The sequence below is a fragment of the Temnothorax longispinosus genome, chromosome 9, assembly GCF_030848805.1.
Source record: "Temnothorax longispinosus isolate EJ_2023e chromosome 9, Tlon_JGU_v1, whole genome shotgun sequence".
NCBI lineage: Eukaryota > Metazoa > Arthropoda > Insecta > Hymenoptera > Formicidae > Temnothorax > Temnothorax longispinosus.
Genome location: NC_092366.1, coordinates 3,897,213 through 3,914,711, shown reverse-complemented (window position 1 = coordinate 3,914,711; position 17,499 = coordinate 3,897,213). Strand labels below are relative to the sequence as shown.

General features: G+C 46.8%; 1 protein-coding gene and 1 pseudogene across 3 annotated transcripts; both read right to left on the bottom strand.

The window, feature by feature from the left end:
* Positions 1 to 438: 438 nt before the first annotated feature.
* LOC139819747 (ubiquitin carboxyl-terminal hydrolase 3) lies at positions 439 to 16,061 on the bottom strand. 3 transcript variants are annotated; one of them, XM_071789414.1, is made up of 6 exons: positions 15,245 to 16,061; positions 5,659 to 5,806; positions 4,521 to 5,334; positions 4,078 to 4,323; positions 3,378 to 3,571; positions 439 to 2,802 (listed from the first exon to the last, which is right to left on the bottom strand). In XM_071789414.1, exons 1-6 carry the CDS (start codon positions 15,339 to 15,341, stop codon positions 2,640 to 2,642), a joined length of 1,662 nt encoding a protein of 553 aa, XP_071645515.1. In that variant the 5' UTR covers positions 15,342 to 16,061; the 3' UTR covers positions 439 to 2,639. The 3 variants fall into 3 exon arrangements, with proteins under 3 accessions (XP_071645515.1, XP_071645514.1, XP_071645516.1); XM_071789413.1 differs by lacking the exon at positions 15,245 to 16,061 and adding an exon at positions 10,323 to 13,426; XM_071789415.1 differs by lacking the exons at positions 439 to 2,802; positions 3,378 to 3,571; positions 15,245 to 16,061 and adding an exon at positions 10,323 to 13,438 and having other exon boundaries at positions 4,179 to 4,358.
* LOC139819180 (uncharacterized) lies at positions 15,566 to 17,169 on the bottom strand (annotated as a pseudogene).
* Positions 17,170 to 17,499: the final 330 nt, after the last annotated feature.

Sequence of the window (17,499 nt, the reverse complement as noted above, 5' to 3'; positions counted from 1 at the left end):
ACTTCGTAAGACACCAGATGGCAACAGCCAGTTCTTCATTGTCGACCGAGAGAAAGTATCCACTATCGATACTTGCAAGTATTTTTTTTTATTCGTTTAACATTGTTACATAAAAAAGATCGCTGCACTTTCGCGCAGCAGCATTCGGTGTTTTGTCATTTTTGTACATATATAGAATTAGTTGGAATTAGGACGTAACAATTTACATTTATCAACAACTTCGTGTAATTATAGCGTCTTGTATACAATTTCCTCGGAATGGTTCGCCAATCACGCGTACGCGATTGGTGGAGAAAGGAAATTTAGATGGTCCACATGATCGGCTGAAGTATTTCAAAATAGAGCGCGCAGGAAACAATATTGAAAGTACTTATTAGGATGATCACGAGGATTGATAAACCGGAGATGGCTTCGGTGGCACGTAATCGAAGCCCGTCGTCGATTCATGTCCTTTATTTATTCGCCGTTCGTACATAATTCACTTGTTTTCTCAATAATAATTGTTAATGTGTGTCCGTGTGTGTATGTGTGTATGTGTTGTGTTGTTACTTCCGTACGTCATGTTTATACACGAGTAAGAGTCTTTGCCGTAGATTGCGCAATTATCGCAGTTTATCGCCTTAATAAAACGTTTCTTCGCTACGCATTAACTTATTATCATTATTATCGTTATCATTATAGAAAAAATAAGTCTTTAAATAATCACATAAGAGTCGTCGAGAGCCTTTCGTGAAGGGACGAGGAAAAGGTGGCGAGAGGACGAGTGAGGGGGCAGGATAAGGATATCTGTGTATGCATACATTCATGCGTGTGTGTGTATATGTGTTAATGCGTATATATGTATGAAATGTATGACATATGTCGTGTATGTGTCGCGTGAAAGTATACATGGACGCATGCACGACGAAGGGACGGAGGAGAAGACGCAGGTTGCAGGGACAGGGGAGGAAAGGAAGGATAAGGCTGTCGCTTGAGAAGTAACGCTGTTGGCCCTATACGGTACTTGCTTTCCGGCTCCGTCGGGACGACGGAAAACCGCGGTGCACTAAGCCTAGAAAAAGATCTATCTACCGAGAAGACCAGTCGTTTTCGCGCTTCTTTTTTTTAAACCCTTTTCTCCTTAGCACTACACACGAGGAACGCGACAATTACATTCATTATTCCGCTATTCGAGGGAGGGCTTTAATCGATTCGATCGTGGGGGGTGAGAGACGGGGGGAGGGGGAGGGAAACAAGGTAAGGGCAGGGCGGTCGACGGCCGCCGTGTAAGAGCGTAAAGAAAATCGACGCTAAAGGCAATGCGTTTCCGCGATCCACCTCAAGCGCTCTCGTCTATCTCTCTTTCTTCCTATCTATCTAGCTTCCTCTCTCCCTCCTCCCCGTCGTCGCCGAGAAAGGAAGAGAAGCTTCGTCCGCCGGCACATGCCTCGCATACAATCGCGCACCTCCACGCGACCGCATGCGTGCTACGTACGTTGGCACGATACGCATGCGTGCTCGACATCAATCATACATCGCAATGTTCTCTCTCTCTCTCTCTCTCTCTCTCTCTCTCTCTCTCTCTCTCTCTCACACACACACACACACACACACACACACTCTCCCGTCCGCGTCATTACATCTTCGAGGTACCGATTTACCCCACAAACTCCAACCATAGAGTAATTAAGATCTGCAGCCACGCGCGGAGCGGAGCATCTCAGTAGAGATGACAAACGTGCCAACGGCATGTATTTACTAATAAGCAATAAGATCATATATCTAAATAAACTAGTTCCTGATCTAGGATATCCATAAAATAAAACGTAAAATAGAAAAAAAATTAACAATGAGAATCCAAATAGATGAAAAAGAATGCATGATTTAACATTGGCTTAATATATCGGTGAAATAATCGCTCGGCTACAGATACATGATATTTGAGGGAGCAAAAAAAAGCAACAACACTTTCTAAACCATAATGTAGAAAAATTCTAGAAACCGTAATCTCGATCGATAAACGAAACAAAGCAATCTGTACAGAAGAAAATTCTTTTACGCTTTTAGAGCGAAGAGGCTACGGCGTCTCCGACGGAAGGAAAAGACGTGATGAGAAAAATCGTGAGAACAATCTGTGGCAAGATACGACACGTATATCAGCACGCTCGCACGCTGTATCGGTCGACCTTTCTTCGATGGACATCGAGCTAATTTAAGAGCTGCATGATTTTAATCATCTGATAAAGCGCGAGGAGGGACGCGCTCGAGCGATTAACGTGCGGCGGAATTATGTATGTGCCCGGCTATCCCAATCGCGTCTCAAAGGTCGTCGCGGCGACATGTCGAGGCGCGATAGCGAACGCGGACGAATTACGTTTCTAACGAGATTGTACGATTTGGCAACAATGAGCAATCATGGATATAACATATGCGATAAGCGGACGAATCTTCGTCTTCCGATCTCGAAGCGCTCGAGGCATGACCCGGCGATTTCTTGCTTCTTTCCGTTTCGTTTAGCTGTTCGTTGGCTCGCTTCGAGATTCGCGAGAAACGTTCGCTCAGTTTTCTTTCGTTCGTTCCACGTCGTCCTGATCGTCGTCATCTTCGTCGTCATCTAGGCTCGTGCTGCCGGGACGGGGGTTCTTATCGGGGAAACGACGTCACAAGGGGGGTGGAATGGAGAATTCCCTCCGCACGTAGAACAGAATGTAAGGCTTACATTTAGCGACAGCGTCGGTAGTCGCCGGCCGTACTGAGCTGTCGTTAAAATGGAACCACTGGCCGTCATGCACGGCGAAGGCAGTGTAATGTCCAGTACCAGCACTGAAACACATGATTTCACAATGTAAATACAATTTTGCATCGAGTCCTTTTCGGAAAAATAATAACAAACACCTTATTTCCTAAAGCTATGCATATTTCTGTGAAATTAAGATTAAATTTCAAGCGTATATATTTAAAGACTAAAATTAGGGCTGTTACTTTTGACAACTTCGAAGATTCGAAACTTCAAAGTTAACTTCGAACCTTCGAAATTCGAATATCGAAGCCTTCGAAGCAAATCACCAGCCCTAATTGGAATGTTTAATTAACTGCGAAGATTGAGAAAATAGCATATAAGTTCAAGTACGCAATAGCAGGAACTTTTTATTCGTTTTCGAAATTATAAGAATGTGGTTGCAAGCATTACAGTGTATAATTTAACGATTGCTAAATACATTCGTGAGAAATGGTAGAAGTAATATTTCAAAATATGGACGATAGGAGAGACAATGCTATGTTATCTTATCGTATGTATCGACGTTGCGCGATAGTTACTACTATTACAGGGAAAGTTTCAATATGTCTTCATCGTCGGGCAACCGGTTTAATTAGTAGCGTTATTCAAGGGAACGTACCCAGAACCATGGTGCACGATAACGGCAGCCAAGTCGTAAAGATGACTATTCTGAGCGCCCAATCTCGTCCCGGTCACGCCGCGCACGGTGAACGCGGACATGTCGAGAGACTCCATCGGGAAATCCACCTGCGTGTCCACCTTCGAGCGATAGGAATTGCACCACCTAAATCTTTTAATGTGAAGGCACAACACCTGTGGAAAAAGCAAGAGCAACGTGTCAGCATCGATCACCGCGTTCTGCGTTCCCCTTTGCTTCTCTGCTCGATCAAAGTTCTCTTTTCGGGTCACGTTCGTTCGTGCGAACTACATCGATCGGGACACGCACGTCCACGAATAAACTAACGTTAAGCGAAATTAGAGCGACGGCGAAAAAAGTCGATGTACGTTAGAGAAGAGAGGTAGAGATCCAAAATAGATTTTAAAAATTAGAGACTTTAACTTCTTTCGGAAAAACAGTGAAGGCTTAAAATTTTCTTGCATTGACACTTCTTGAAAATGAAATCCCAAATCGAGTCTTTTTTTTATTCTGTACGTTAGAGAAGAGAGGTAGAAATGCAAAATAGATTTAAAACATTAGAGACTGAATTAGAGACTTTAACTTCTTTCGGAAAAACAGCGAAAGCTTAGAATTTTCTTGCATTAAAAATTATTCCATTGAATGTGGATTGTCTTGAAAAAACACGCAAAACGATACTCACGTTAGGCAGCCTGTGTATCCAGAACCTCTTGGTAGACCTCTGCTTCCCCATGCAGTTATCGCAAAAGTAGAGCTCGCTGTCGGCCAGCTCTTCGACCTTGAAGAATCTCGTCAGACTATAAGTCAAACTGCACACCTCCTCCTGCTCCTTCGTCCTGCTCCTCTGCAGTCTGTCCGGTATGTCCAGCGAGAGGTCCTGGAAGGGCTCGTGCGTCTTCGAGTCCGTACGACAGTTCATACAGTGGACCTGCGCGAGGAAACGCGATCCATAATTCGTCCGCGCTTCTCCCAAGAAGAAAAACGAAGAAGAACGTGACTTTGGCAAGCGACACCAGTCTTTCTCGAGAGCGCAGAAATTCCCTCCCGCCAAAGAGGCTGCGAGGACGTTCTTTTCGCGCGCAATCGAGGCACGCTGTCCGGGAAGGGCCCGGCCGTTCAACTTACCACGCTAAGAAGAGTGCCTCCAAACACGGCAGTGACGATACTCTGCTTGCCGCGCAAACCTAGAGGCTCGTGTCCCAGCCTGGGCAGCAGCTGCAGCAGCTCGGTGTGCAGTCGGTCGAGCATGTAGGTGAGAAATTCGTGGGCGTCCTGCTGCTGGTAGCCCCGAAATCTCGGCACGACCTTCCAGATGGCCAGAAACAGGCACTCGGGCGATATCGCCTGGCCGTTGGAACCGCCTAAGCTTAGACCGAGCAGCACTTTTCGCAGCTCCTCGGCGAGCAGAGCGTCACTCATGGACATCTCTTTCGCGCGACCCGGCGTCACGATGCGACCACGGTGAGTGGGCGGCCCCGTGGACTCGTCAAAGGCGATGCCCTCGAGACACGGCATCTGCGTGAGGTACTCGCAGAAGTGGCTGATGTTGTTGAACGACTGCAGCACCACGTTCATGAAGCAGGTGTTACCGAGGTTCCTCAGCCCGACGACCTTTTTCTCTTTGGTACTCTTGGAGCTGCGACGCTTGGCCGGCCGATTGTCCGCGCTGCTGGCGTCCAGCGAGTGTAGCCTCTTGCGCGCCGTCCTCGGCCGTAAGTTCCTCACGACCACCTCCGCCTTCCACAGGGCGTCCGGGTCGTCGTTGTCGTGATCGTCGCCGCCGCCGTCGCGCGTCCTCGAGGACGGCGGCGTCGTGGGCGGCGACGTGCTCCAGCTCTCATCGTTCTCCTTGTGCTCGTCCTTACGAAAGGTGACGCGCCGTATCTTCTCGATCTGACCGCTCGTGGTGTCGTTCACCACGTATTCGTCGCAGGTATAACTGGAAGAAGCGAGACATGCACTTTTTTTCCAATAGGAACCAACAATAACGTATGTTAATGTCCCGGTATCGCGGCACGAGAAAAAATAAAACTTTATATTTTGATTCGTCAGCAAATTGATCGGTTTCCGTAGATAGATATCTATAAATCTCGCGATAATCTGCGCGACGCGAGACACACAGATTTCCACGTGTCTCGTCGTGTCAGAAATTCAGTTCTCCGAAATTATACTAGTTTCGACGGAGGAGAGACTCGCAAAGCGTGGACAGACGGTAGTATATATACGAAAACGGTGAAAGCGTAGGGATGCGGAGGAGACTCACCAGAATACTGCTAGGCTCTCACAGTCTATGCACACACAGTGCTGAGTATTTGTCTCGTAATGCTGCAACGCGTGGCCCGCCACGTATCGTCCGCAGTGCACGGACCCGCAGTGCAGACAGAGCCAGGGACTCTTCTCGGTGCCGCATACTACGCACGATAATAATACGAGACATGAATGACAATCGCTAAACAAGTTCAATCAATGCTATATGATAATTAATGAAATAGAGAAATCGGCACGCGTGGAGATTAAATCTGTGATGGTTCAATTGAAATAAAGTTTCGCAAATATGTAAAAACATAATCAAATCTGGACCAATTATTAGGTTGACGATATCTCTATTGTCATCGATTTCTGGCATCAAACTAAATAAATTAGAACTTCGTTCATGCAATCCCAAAAGGCATTTGTTCCTATTATATAAGTATCACATACTTTCGCAAATATAAATGGATATTGATAGAAGTTGTTGTAGACTAAAGAATGTTTTGATGGGAATACAAGTAGAAATTCAGGTTTAGTCAGTTTACTTCATTCATTCATTTAATATTAACGTATTTATGCGCGTTACTTAATATTCTAATATATTTCACGAAGAATTATAGCATGCAGAGATATGAACAGTGACTGTCGTCTGCTGTGTTTCTATTATCAGCAGTATCACTTTAGCTTCATATCACATGGTTAACGTGAAATGTGACCATCTTATTCTTATCACAATTACAACGAATTCAATCTTCTTACAGATAAAGCTCGATATATGAGAGATAACTGGATTTAGTGCTAAATAAGTATATAAATCTGCAAAATTGCCCGTTTTCAGAATTTTAATATAATTAATAGAGTTCTTATTCTTCTGCGAATGCCTCTCACGTTTCAAAAAGACTTTTGCTAATTAAAAAAAGTAAGAATCTAAAGATATAAGATGCTAATATTTATACAATTGATCATAACTTTTATCAGTAAGGAAAGAAACCGGTCGTACTCTTATTTTTTTAGATAAAATTCTTACCGCCCTGAGCAGATTTGTTAAGAAAATGTGAAATTTCTTAAAAAAATCATGCATGGAGATTTAGAAAATTTTGATCCACTAGAGAAAAAACCAGCGAATTTTCCCCGATATTTTCTAATTGCTTTAAGTTAACAAATTTAAAACGATTTTTCAAGAAACTATCTGGAACTCCAAAGAATCATCAGACATCCATAAAAAAATCTGTTACTCTTGGCAACGTAGAAAATTTCAGTTTCAATACTAACAGCTAGTTCCATAATTTTTCATTTTTTTTCTATCGCCTTAAATATTAATACAAAAACTCTTCAAAACTGTAGAATTCTAGATAATTTTTGGAAGGAAAAAAACGCCTAAACTCTATCAACTATATCGAAATTCTGTCAATGGAGTGTTAACTTTACATGGTACTATATATAGCGCTATGCAGCGATGCATACGTAAGGTTTAGCCGCGATAAGCTTTCAGTGCGTTGTATATTTTCTTAAATAATTGTCAACAATATAGCTTTATCGACAACCATCCAGTCGCAGGGTGTAATGTATCTGGTGGTTACGAAATTACGAGTCAGCACCGCGGCACCGCACCGCCGTGTCGTTTCGGCTCGTCTCAGCTTACGTAATTCTCGAGAGAACGCGTAAAAGAGGGGTGCGGTAACGAGCACAGGTTCGACACACCCCTTTCGCAGCCGATCGATCGTAAAATGTCTCAGAATTTCATCGAACTTCGGATTTCCGGTGATTCGTGCTTTTCTTTAATCGGCGAATCTAGAAAACATGAATTCGCACTCTCCTAGACATCAAGAGAGAAGGAGTGAAATCTCAAGTCATTGAATTTTATAGCTATGCAAGCAAGACTTGATGTAATAACAAAGATATATATATATATATATATATATATATATATATATATAATGATTGCTATACCTCTTAAATATTCCGCAAAAGTGCGTATTAAAATTAATAAAAAACCAATTTATATCTTTTTACATTTTCTGAATAAGAATACAATTCCCGATATAAACCACAAGAGACAAGCGATTGCAAAATTATAAAATGACGAGCGCTCAGAACCGGATGGTTCTGGAATTCACTGATTCAGGACATCGGAAGGCGGCAAATCCGTCAGCGTTTTTTACTTATGCAACGCATATGCAGACGGATTCAAATTCGCATTCAGGCTTGCCGTAATCTATCTTCGAATTTTTTCCAAAACGGTTGCGTCATTCTTTGGTATTCGCAAATAACGTCATTTTTATACAACGGGGGAAAAAAAGGAGACATTCCCCTAGAATGGAATTTAAAAAGCGCGAACGTGCGAAAAGTGAAACGCCGAAAGTCCGTGCACGGAAATTCGATCTTCGAAGGTCATTCCTATCGTGTTCGTTTTCGGTGCCGATGTAGGAAGCCTTAAAAACATACCGGAGTGCTCTATCGGCACGTTTTAATCAGCGACTCGTTGCTATGAGAACCTGGCGAAGAATAGGAACAAGTGAAACCGAGTAAGTTCGGTCCGCGATAAAATCTTACTTGGAATGACAAGTTTTCTTTAAAGATTGCTAAAGTAAAAATGTATAACAATGAAGTATTTTTTATATAATTATTTGAAGTATTTTTTATAATTCTCTTAGAATTGTCGAAAGCAAACAAAAAGTAGATTCCTAAGCAGACAATATAGCACGGACAAGCTGTTTAATATTGTAAATAGAAATTATATTAATGCAATAGATTGATAGCGTAAATATCGCCAAATCAATAATCTTATTGTTTATATTAAATTGCGCAGTGCAATGATACATATTAATTTTAAATTAATTTTCTCTATATACATGTATATTATACTTATAGACCATAATGGATGCATAAATAAGAATATACAATCTGAAAAGAAACTATAATTTCGCCGATTAAATTTAATTAACCGAACAGAGGATACGAATTACATTTATATCGTCTGATCGAAATTACAACGCCAACAATATCAGCATATGGATAAAGAAGGAATGTTGTTTAGCACGTTATTGTTGCTGATGTCTGCCAGAAAATAAATCGCTGTCGTTGGAACGACGTGGACGGCATGGAACGATATGGCGGTGCAGCTGCGAATGTTCAATATGTCATCGCGATAACGAACAACGTAACGAGGAACGTTATCGGTCGAAAAATGCATAAACTTTTACAACATACGCGACGTCGTTTGTACAGCACATTCGTTCATTCATTCAACGTCCGCTTGTTCAATAAAATGATCTAGTAGATCCTCGCGCACGCGGATGTTCCTCGTGGATCCAGAGTACCTAACTATTATTGCGAGCGATGTAACGATGACGAACAAGAGGGAAGTGATTAAATAACAAAATCTTATTACTCATTTAAGTGTGAACGGATCTTGTTTCTTCATCATTTTGCACGTTGAAAGTCGAGTACAAAGCTACTTAAAGTCTCGCATGTTAAAAAGTAGCAACGAATATTGTACGATGAAGTTTAAAGTACTTTTTGATAAAAGAAATCAATATTAAATGGAAAATCTTTAAAATTTTGAGAAAAATCATATAAGAGCATCTTGTAATGTATAATAATTAAAGTTAAATAAAAATTTTGCTTTTAAGCTGCTTGAAAATCATTTCATCGTCCGTAGGCATAGAGAGGAACATGAAAATGTACTAGTAACACGCAAGGATTGTGCTCGCGTTGTAAACACACAATTCACGGGTTTTCGATCACAAATCACGCGATGATCCTCAAGAGAAACAGTGACACAGTCGATGATTAAACTCCGAGAATTATTTTTGGGAATTGCGTCAGCGAGCGTGGAGACGCACGAGCGTCAGCGGTGAACCAGAAATCGAAAGTGTCGATCGCGGTAGAATCGTGAAATAACGTCAAAGTACGAGAAGGAGGAAGTACCTACTCGAAGGGCCAACTATGCTAGATAGCTTTCTTCCCCTTTGTCTCACCATATAACGTTCGATTCCGTCACGTCTACGCCGATGACATATCGTCGTTGTTGTCACCCGAAAGTCGATGTCATCAACGCATCGCCCCGTCGACGACCGAGTGAACGAGATATTGCAAGACGATTGAAAGAGTGTCGAAGAGAAATTCACCGATAGAAGCGCGACAATTGTTCGGTCAAGCTTCCATATGTTGACTTCGGAAATATGTGCATAACTGCAATTGTAGCTTCCAAAAGTGATCGAATTATTATCTTGTATTATCTTACATTTTAATTCAATTCGGTATATATAATTATAATCTTTAGTAAAATAAGTAATTGGACGAATGCTCCATATACAATATATAGTATTATGTCAAATGTTACATTAATTATAAAAAAAACTATTCGCGATTCAAATTAAGTATTACGAGAGTGACACATATCTTTCATTTACTCCAAATATTTTGCAGCTATATACAGAACACACTTTAATATTTATAAAATATCTTATTACATTTCTGTATCATTTAGCTTAAAAGAACTGTCAAAACTTTTTCATGCATTCGCGTGTCGTGCAGCCTAGCAAGCTCACGAACATCTCACTAACGCCCGCAATGGGAAAGACAAGCTGTCTGCGCCGAAAAGGGTGCTCGATATCGCAAAGTATCTATACGTCAAGAGAAACGGTATCGAAGTACAAGCGTCTTCGCTCTCACAGCGACTGATCAGCAACGACGCGATTATCGATTTTGCAATGTTATGCAGTCGAAGGTAGGCGGCCTGCACCAGTAACCAGCAGCAGCAGCAGTAGCAGCAGCCGCAGCAGCACGGGAAAAGCGACGGCGCGGACGAGGGTCCTTTTATAGTGCGTAAGGGGCGATACTTCTTTTTCCTCTCTTTCTCTCCTTCCCCTTCTCCCGTGCTCTCAGCCGGCGTGGAAAACACGCGGCGACCACCACCGCAGCGGCGCGATTCCACAGAGGCATTTAAATCGATCCACCGCCGGATACGTCGCGATTCGCCGAGCGTGAACCGCTCTCTCGCCCGGTTTCTCGCGGCGCTAATCGCGACGCCGACGCCGCGCCGCGTCCTCGCGAGTGCAGAGTGGAGAGATAAATATGACAGGAAAAATTTCTCAGAACGAGTCTCGACGCTCTCGACTTCGAAGTATTTATTTGCGTAATATTGATGCCACGTTGATTGTTGAGAAAATGGTATACCGTGCGATAAAGTAGTCATGGAATTTAATTGGGAGCACAGTCGGAAGCAATGCACTTAAGTATCATTATCGCTAGAAGGCACGGGAGGGAATCGTAAAATTGAAAATTAATTAGAAATAAGAATTTCAGACAGTATATTCTTTCGGCAATTAGAAATAAAAATTTTAAATGATTATTCAATTGAAAAATTTGTAATTACGATGATCGTAAGTGGTAAAGTTTACGCTTTGATCAATGATATTTTAGAATTAATACTGTCAACCAAAAAATGTTGATACTAATGCGTGTCGATGGCCATCTTTGGCAGCTGGCCGTGAAGACAGAACTGGCCGAAAGTACTATGAATCCGGTGGCTATCGCCGATAGCACCATGTTGAGTAATCAAACGTCGTCGAGGAGGAAAGTGTACGTTCGTTCGTCAGTCGGAATACTGACTCATCGCCAGTGTCGTATCTATCATCTTCCGCACGATGTATTATTCACGGATGTGTCGCTCTTTGTAAACCTATCGTATGTGCATTTCTATTTTGTATACCTAACTTACCATAGTCGAACATATTGGACTACCTTTTAAGCTATTTTCTATAAATTCGTCGTCAGATTTATGCCAAGCTTCATCAGAAGAGACACAGACAATTATATTCTTTATTTACCCAATAAACACAATAATAGACAAATGTTTTCTTTCGCTCATTGTCAGTCAATAGAAAGAAAATAGCATCAATGTGAGAAGCAACAAATATAACAGAATCCCTCGAATAAAATTGATAGTGCAATTAGACATTTGGGCCACGATCTATTTTCTTCTTCTCCTATTAATTAATAGATAACGTCATTCTCGTTTAAGTAAGATATCGGATTCGCTATTATCACCGACTTACAGTTGCATGATCCTGTGAAATCAACCCGTGCTCTTTTCACGTTTATCTCGAATAATAATGGCATCCTTTCCCTCTTTTCCTCCCAACAATTTATCTATCTTAATATTATATATTTTTCCCTGCTTTCTAGTCCAGTCTCTTCTAATCGTATTTTTTCCTTGTTCTTAAAGCGATTACAGTCCGCGAAAGCGATAGATAATCGCAGGAAAATATTTGCGACTTGTAGATATGCAAAGCGCACTTCTGCAAACACGGATAAAACGGAGAATACTATTGATTTACTGCGCACTCGTTGAAAAACTCGAAGTTCAGGTCAGCGGAAATACCAGAAACTTAATTTAGTGCTTGGTCGCACTTACATCGCTACACGTTTGCATCAATACTATTTTTCTTTACGCGTACAATTTAATATTAAAGAGATTCAACGACAAACTTGATTTAGAAATCGCAAGGTTTAATTTTTAAGACACCTGACGGCGAAAACGCGACGATTTGTGACGGCCTCCCTAACGTCATCGAACTCTCCACAAAGCTATTGTTCTATCTGTTCGTTCTCCCTTCGTTGCCCACGCCCGAAATTAACGGCAGCCTGTTCCTCTCGTGCTGACTGTTACGTTTCCTACCGACGTGTCTCCCCACCATCCGTGTCGCGGCGAGAAGAAAGACGCACCGCGACTCCGGACTCCGGCCTCTGGCCCGTAACGAGTGGCTGGCTCGGAAATCGCAGTCGATTCTACCAACGTCGTTCAAGCCGCGAGTGTACGAAATTGGTAGCAGAAGCGAGTTGCTCGTTTCTATCTGTCGTTCTATTTCCGTCAAAAAAGGAACGGCTCGGCGAGAATCGGTCGTGAGAGATGATCTTTACCGATGCAATTATTGTATCAATTATTGTATCATATGCCACTAATCGAGAATTTGTAATCACGTTGGAAAGAACAATGCGACGAATGAATCTAGTAGATAAGTAGAGTAAAAAACAAGTTTTCATCCTTTCTGTCCACAACTGTACACGTGTTCCTCCGTTATCTTTTGTCGAACAGATATCGCTTCTGTATTTGACGGCTTATTAATAAGCACTCGCTCTCGAAGGAGGAGCGAGCATTCTCACAATCGAGCTTTGATTGCTCCGAGACACGCCGTGCAATCACCGTTGTTTTTCGAGCAAATAGCCTGTCATTAGCGGTTATTCGTAACCGCAATTAACCAAATATTCTTTCTCCGCCCAACCAGGATTTCCTAAGATAGGAGTAGAGAACGGGAGTATATATTTCACTGCTGTTAAGCTGAGAGCGGACATCGCGAGCCTAGAAACTGACGGTGGCATCGATTTACATGAAATATTGACAGCATCACGAAGAGACGATAATCGCCGAACGGAATTAGCTTATCCGGGCGGAGTCACGGGCCGTACTCTTTGCGACTTCAATTGCGCCGATTTATGGGGGGGGGAGAGGGTTTCGGGACAAAAGATGGTGGGACAGACGGCGTGAACGCGCAAGGGGAGAAAAAACACATACGTTTCGGATAAATATAGTCCCGAGGTCGCGTAAAGAGAAAGGAAGGAGCACGCCGCACGAAGCACGGAGAGGATAGCAGCACCAGGATTCGGGGAAGAGCCTCCTCTCCCGTCGGTCGTGGCCGTCGTAGGATTTCACGGCCTCCGAGGACGGCACGCTTGCTTGCTCCTCTCGAGCGACCGTCGTTCCCCCTTCCCCCCCCCCACCCTCTTGTCTATTACTCCGGCCATCGGTCGTGTCGTGCATTGTCTCTCGTAAACGCCGCCACTTTAACACAACTCGCGCAGCGGCCGGCGATAATACTTACTCCGCTGCTCCGAGTTCTGTGTTCTGTGTAATCTGTAAACGACCGTTTGCAGACGATACCGCGGGTTAATGCGTTTTCGGCTCGGCCACGAACCGTTCCCTACCACAACTAATACGCGCCCGACGCGTAATGACGGCTTAATGACGCCTCCATTTTCTTCCGTGCTCCAGAAGAGTTTCTACGAAGGTGAGGTCGGCGTGGAGAGCCTCGCTTTAACTTTAAACAGTTAATGTTTACGGCAACGATCCCGGCGCGGCGTCTCTGTAGTATCTCCCCCCTCCCTCTGCCCCTGTAACGACCGCTGTCCGTGTATCTTTAAATCGATAGCTCGGAGCTGGCCACGACCAATGTCACTGTCTGACTCGGCGAAGCCGAAGGTCCTATATATCCGCGCTCCGCACGGACGACACGTCGCCGTCGGGGTCCCCTTCTTTCTCTACGCTTGCAGAATCGACGTCGATTGCGACCCATCAGAAATTTCCGCACGGACGATTCCACGATATTCCCGTATTATTTTTTTTTCTCCCTTTCTTTCTTTTACGCCGTTCCTTCTCCCTTTCGTCTCTCCGACGTGGGACTGCCGCGACGAGACGAGACGAGCCGTCGTCGCGTCGCGGAAATCGGCGGTCGGCGACGGCGTCGGCGAACCGTTAGCCGGCGAGTTCTAATGACGGTGGATCTTAGGGCCAGCTGATTAGTGCCGTCTGGTATTGATTTTCCGATGACGGCCGCGCGGCGCATACTGAGAACTCCCAGCAGGACGACGATGCACACGCGCACACCACCATCGCCGCCGTCGCCGCCGTCGCCGCCACCTCCACCATCACCAACACCACCACCGTCATCACTAACCACGCCGCCGTCGCGCTCTCGCGCGCGTAACGAGTCATGGGACCACGAACACGCCGCGCGAGAGCGAGCGAGCGCACACCGACGCACACCTACAGACTCATATGTTATACCACTCGTTCGCTCGCGTCTCACGCGTGCAAATCGTTCGGAGCGAGAGCGCGCGCGAGAGAGAGGGAGAGAAAGAGAGAGAGAAAGAGAGCGTGGGTATATACGTATGCGCGCATACACAGCCGGGCGACGAGTTCGATCCGCTGTATACTTTGCTCGTTCGTTGCTTCGTGCGTCAAACGGGGAGAATCCGAGACGGCCGACGATAAGCGGCCGTCGGCGAAAACGCACACGGAGCGCCGACGGCGCGGCGCGGCGTCTCGGCGCTTTTCCCGAGGGAAACAGCGGCGGATCCGCTCCGTCTCGTCTCGGCTACGACGGCTCAAGGCCGCGAGAGGAACGGCCGGGGCCTGGGTCACGAGAGAGACGGAACGCAGAGGCGAGGAGCCACACGAGAGAGCGCGCGGCCAGAGACGGAGAAAGGGACGGAGAGAGAAAGAGAGAGCCGCTGCATGCGAACGTGCGTCGCTTGTGTGCGTGCGCGTGTCGTGCGGATTCGCGAGAGGAAGAGGAGTAAAACGGAGCGGCGGGAGACAGGGTCGAGCCGAGGAAAGAAAGGGGAAGGAGATGCAATAGCGAGGAGAGACCTGGGTTTCCGAGAGACGAGCCGGCTCCCCTATCCGTCTATCCGTCCATCTCTATCGCTCTAACGCTCTGTCTCTCTCTCTCTCTCTCTCTCTTTCTCTCTGCGTCTCGCTCGAGCTGGCTCGGAATCGGTAGAAGGCACTCTCGGGGCTTTGTACGAGTCCCTACCTGCGCAGACGAACGGCAGATCCTTCACAGCACAGCCCGATCCATCTACGTTGTCATCGCCAAATCGCACGCTCTGAGCAAGGTGCGGACACTCCATGTTTTCTCCAGGCACGCTTTTCCACGAGGCCCGCGTGGCCACCTCGTCGTTGTCGTTCCCGTCGCCGTCGTCGTTGTCGTCGTTACGAACGTTCGCGAGGCAGTCCGTCTTTCTCTTTTTCCACAACGGGGCGGTGGACGGGGATCGGCTAGGGGGAAAGGGCAGGGAGAGAGAGAAGACGGACGAGGAGAAGGAGGAGGAGGAGGGAGGCGGGGGGAGGGTAGGTCTCGGCGAAGGGCGAGGGGGTATGCCGACGGGACGGAGAGTCCGGGTAGGGAAGTGGTGCGTGGTAGAGGCAGGCGGGGTACACGCTGCGGTGGCCCCGTGATATCCCGTCACATAGCGCGGTGGTAGCGAGGACACTGTTACGTCGCCTTTAATGAGCAGAGGCAACGAAAAAAAAAAAGACAAGAATTTACGAGAACGGAGGTAGACGTGCGTGACGACGACGACGACCGTCGCTCCCGTTGCGCAGCGTACGACTTACTGAGAGGCGGCGCGCAACGACGAGAGCGAGCGGAGAGCAGCGGAGACGGGCGGACGAGCGAGCGTGCGAGCCGAGCGAGCGAGCGAGGAAGCGAACGGAGCGAGCAAACGAGTGCGAGACTGCGAGAGGAGAGAACGGCGGTGCGGCCGACTGGTCCCGACTGCCGACCGAGCGCGACCGAGCTGCGTAGAGCTCGGTTCTGCCGGTGGTCGGCCCACCTCCAGAGTCACAGACCACTAATAGTCGACTGACTGAACCGACTCTCGCCCGCTCTCGACTGCCCGCGCGCGGGCTCTCTGCTCTCCTCTCCCGTCCCCCGAGCGGGCCCGCCGCCCGCGAAGCGCGCCCCGACCCCCGACGTTCTCGCCGCCGCGGCCGTTCCTAGCGCTCTCTCTTTCCCACGGCCGGGCCGTCGCACCCTTTCTTCCGCTATCTCCTTCGCTGACTTCGTTCTCCGTCCGTCTCTCTCGCTCCTTCTCGCCTCGCCGACGAGGTTGCGCTAGGTCTTCTAGCCTTGGATCGCGCTAGGACTACCTAGAGGGTCGCGCGCAGCCTCGGCGCCCGATCGCCGACCATCAGGGCTGGACTCTCGTCGAGGGCGCGAACGCGAATTTCTGCCGCGAATGCGAATTTATTGAGCGTCGCCGAATTTATACCGCCGCTGGCCTCCCCCAGCTAATTCGAATCGATCCCGTAAAATCGTGCTGCGCACGAGACGAGCTGCACGCGCGGTTTTACGGAGTCTTGCCGCGTCGCCTTCCGATCGAGGTAGATATTTTGCGTATCATGCGAATCACACGACGGACGCACCGCTCCGGTTGAACGCGACGCGCGATAAAAGCGGAGTATCTCTTTCCCGATACCGTGGCGTTTCGCCGTTTGACCGAGAACTCGATTTCGCGCTAACCCCGGAGATGCATCGTCCCCCTCCCCCCCGCGTAGAGCGCATTGTTAGAGAACCAGATCACCGGGAGGGAGAGACGGGAGAATAATCCCCGCGTCATGACGAGGCCTCGCTTGGGTGCCGAGAAACGTTCGAGCTGCACCTGGCCTGACCGATGCAACGCGTCAGGGATGTACTCGTAGCCCTCCTACCCCGCTCCTCGGTGCGGCCTCGCGTACGACGTCGTGAGAGATATCGCGAGCCGGCGGAACCAGTTCTCCAAAACGGTGACGCTATACCCAACGGCTTAAGCGCGATTGAAACACGAGTAGACACTGCGTCGCGGGGGGCCGCGACTCGCGTGACAACGCGAGCGTAACAAAAACCGACACTCGACTCGGACAGATTGACGTGAGGCGACCGACGACGATGGCGATGATCCTGACATTGGCGCACATGTGTCGCAATGAGATTGTCCGTACGCCTTGAGTGTGTGTGCGCGCGGAGATCTACGAACTGTAGGATCGACGAGGAGAGGGGGATCTACACGGGTGACGATTGTGCCTCACATGGCGATCGCGGCGGACGAGAACAGGCCTTTTCGCTTGAAACGTATTTAGGCGCACGGCGTGAGTCGGACGATCATCGCACGCGTTTCTAGTGCGATTAAAATGGCGGATTGAGCGCACGCGCGCCGTTGACGGAGGTTTTTTTTCCCCTCGATACATCCGTAAATCGTATCATTTATCTTTCTTTGGTATTCGGTGTACCATCGAGGTATCATTCGA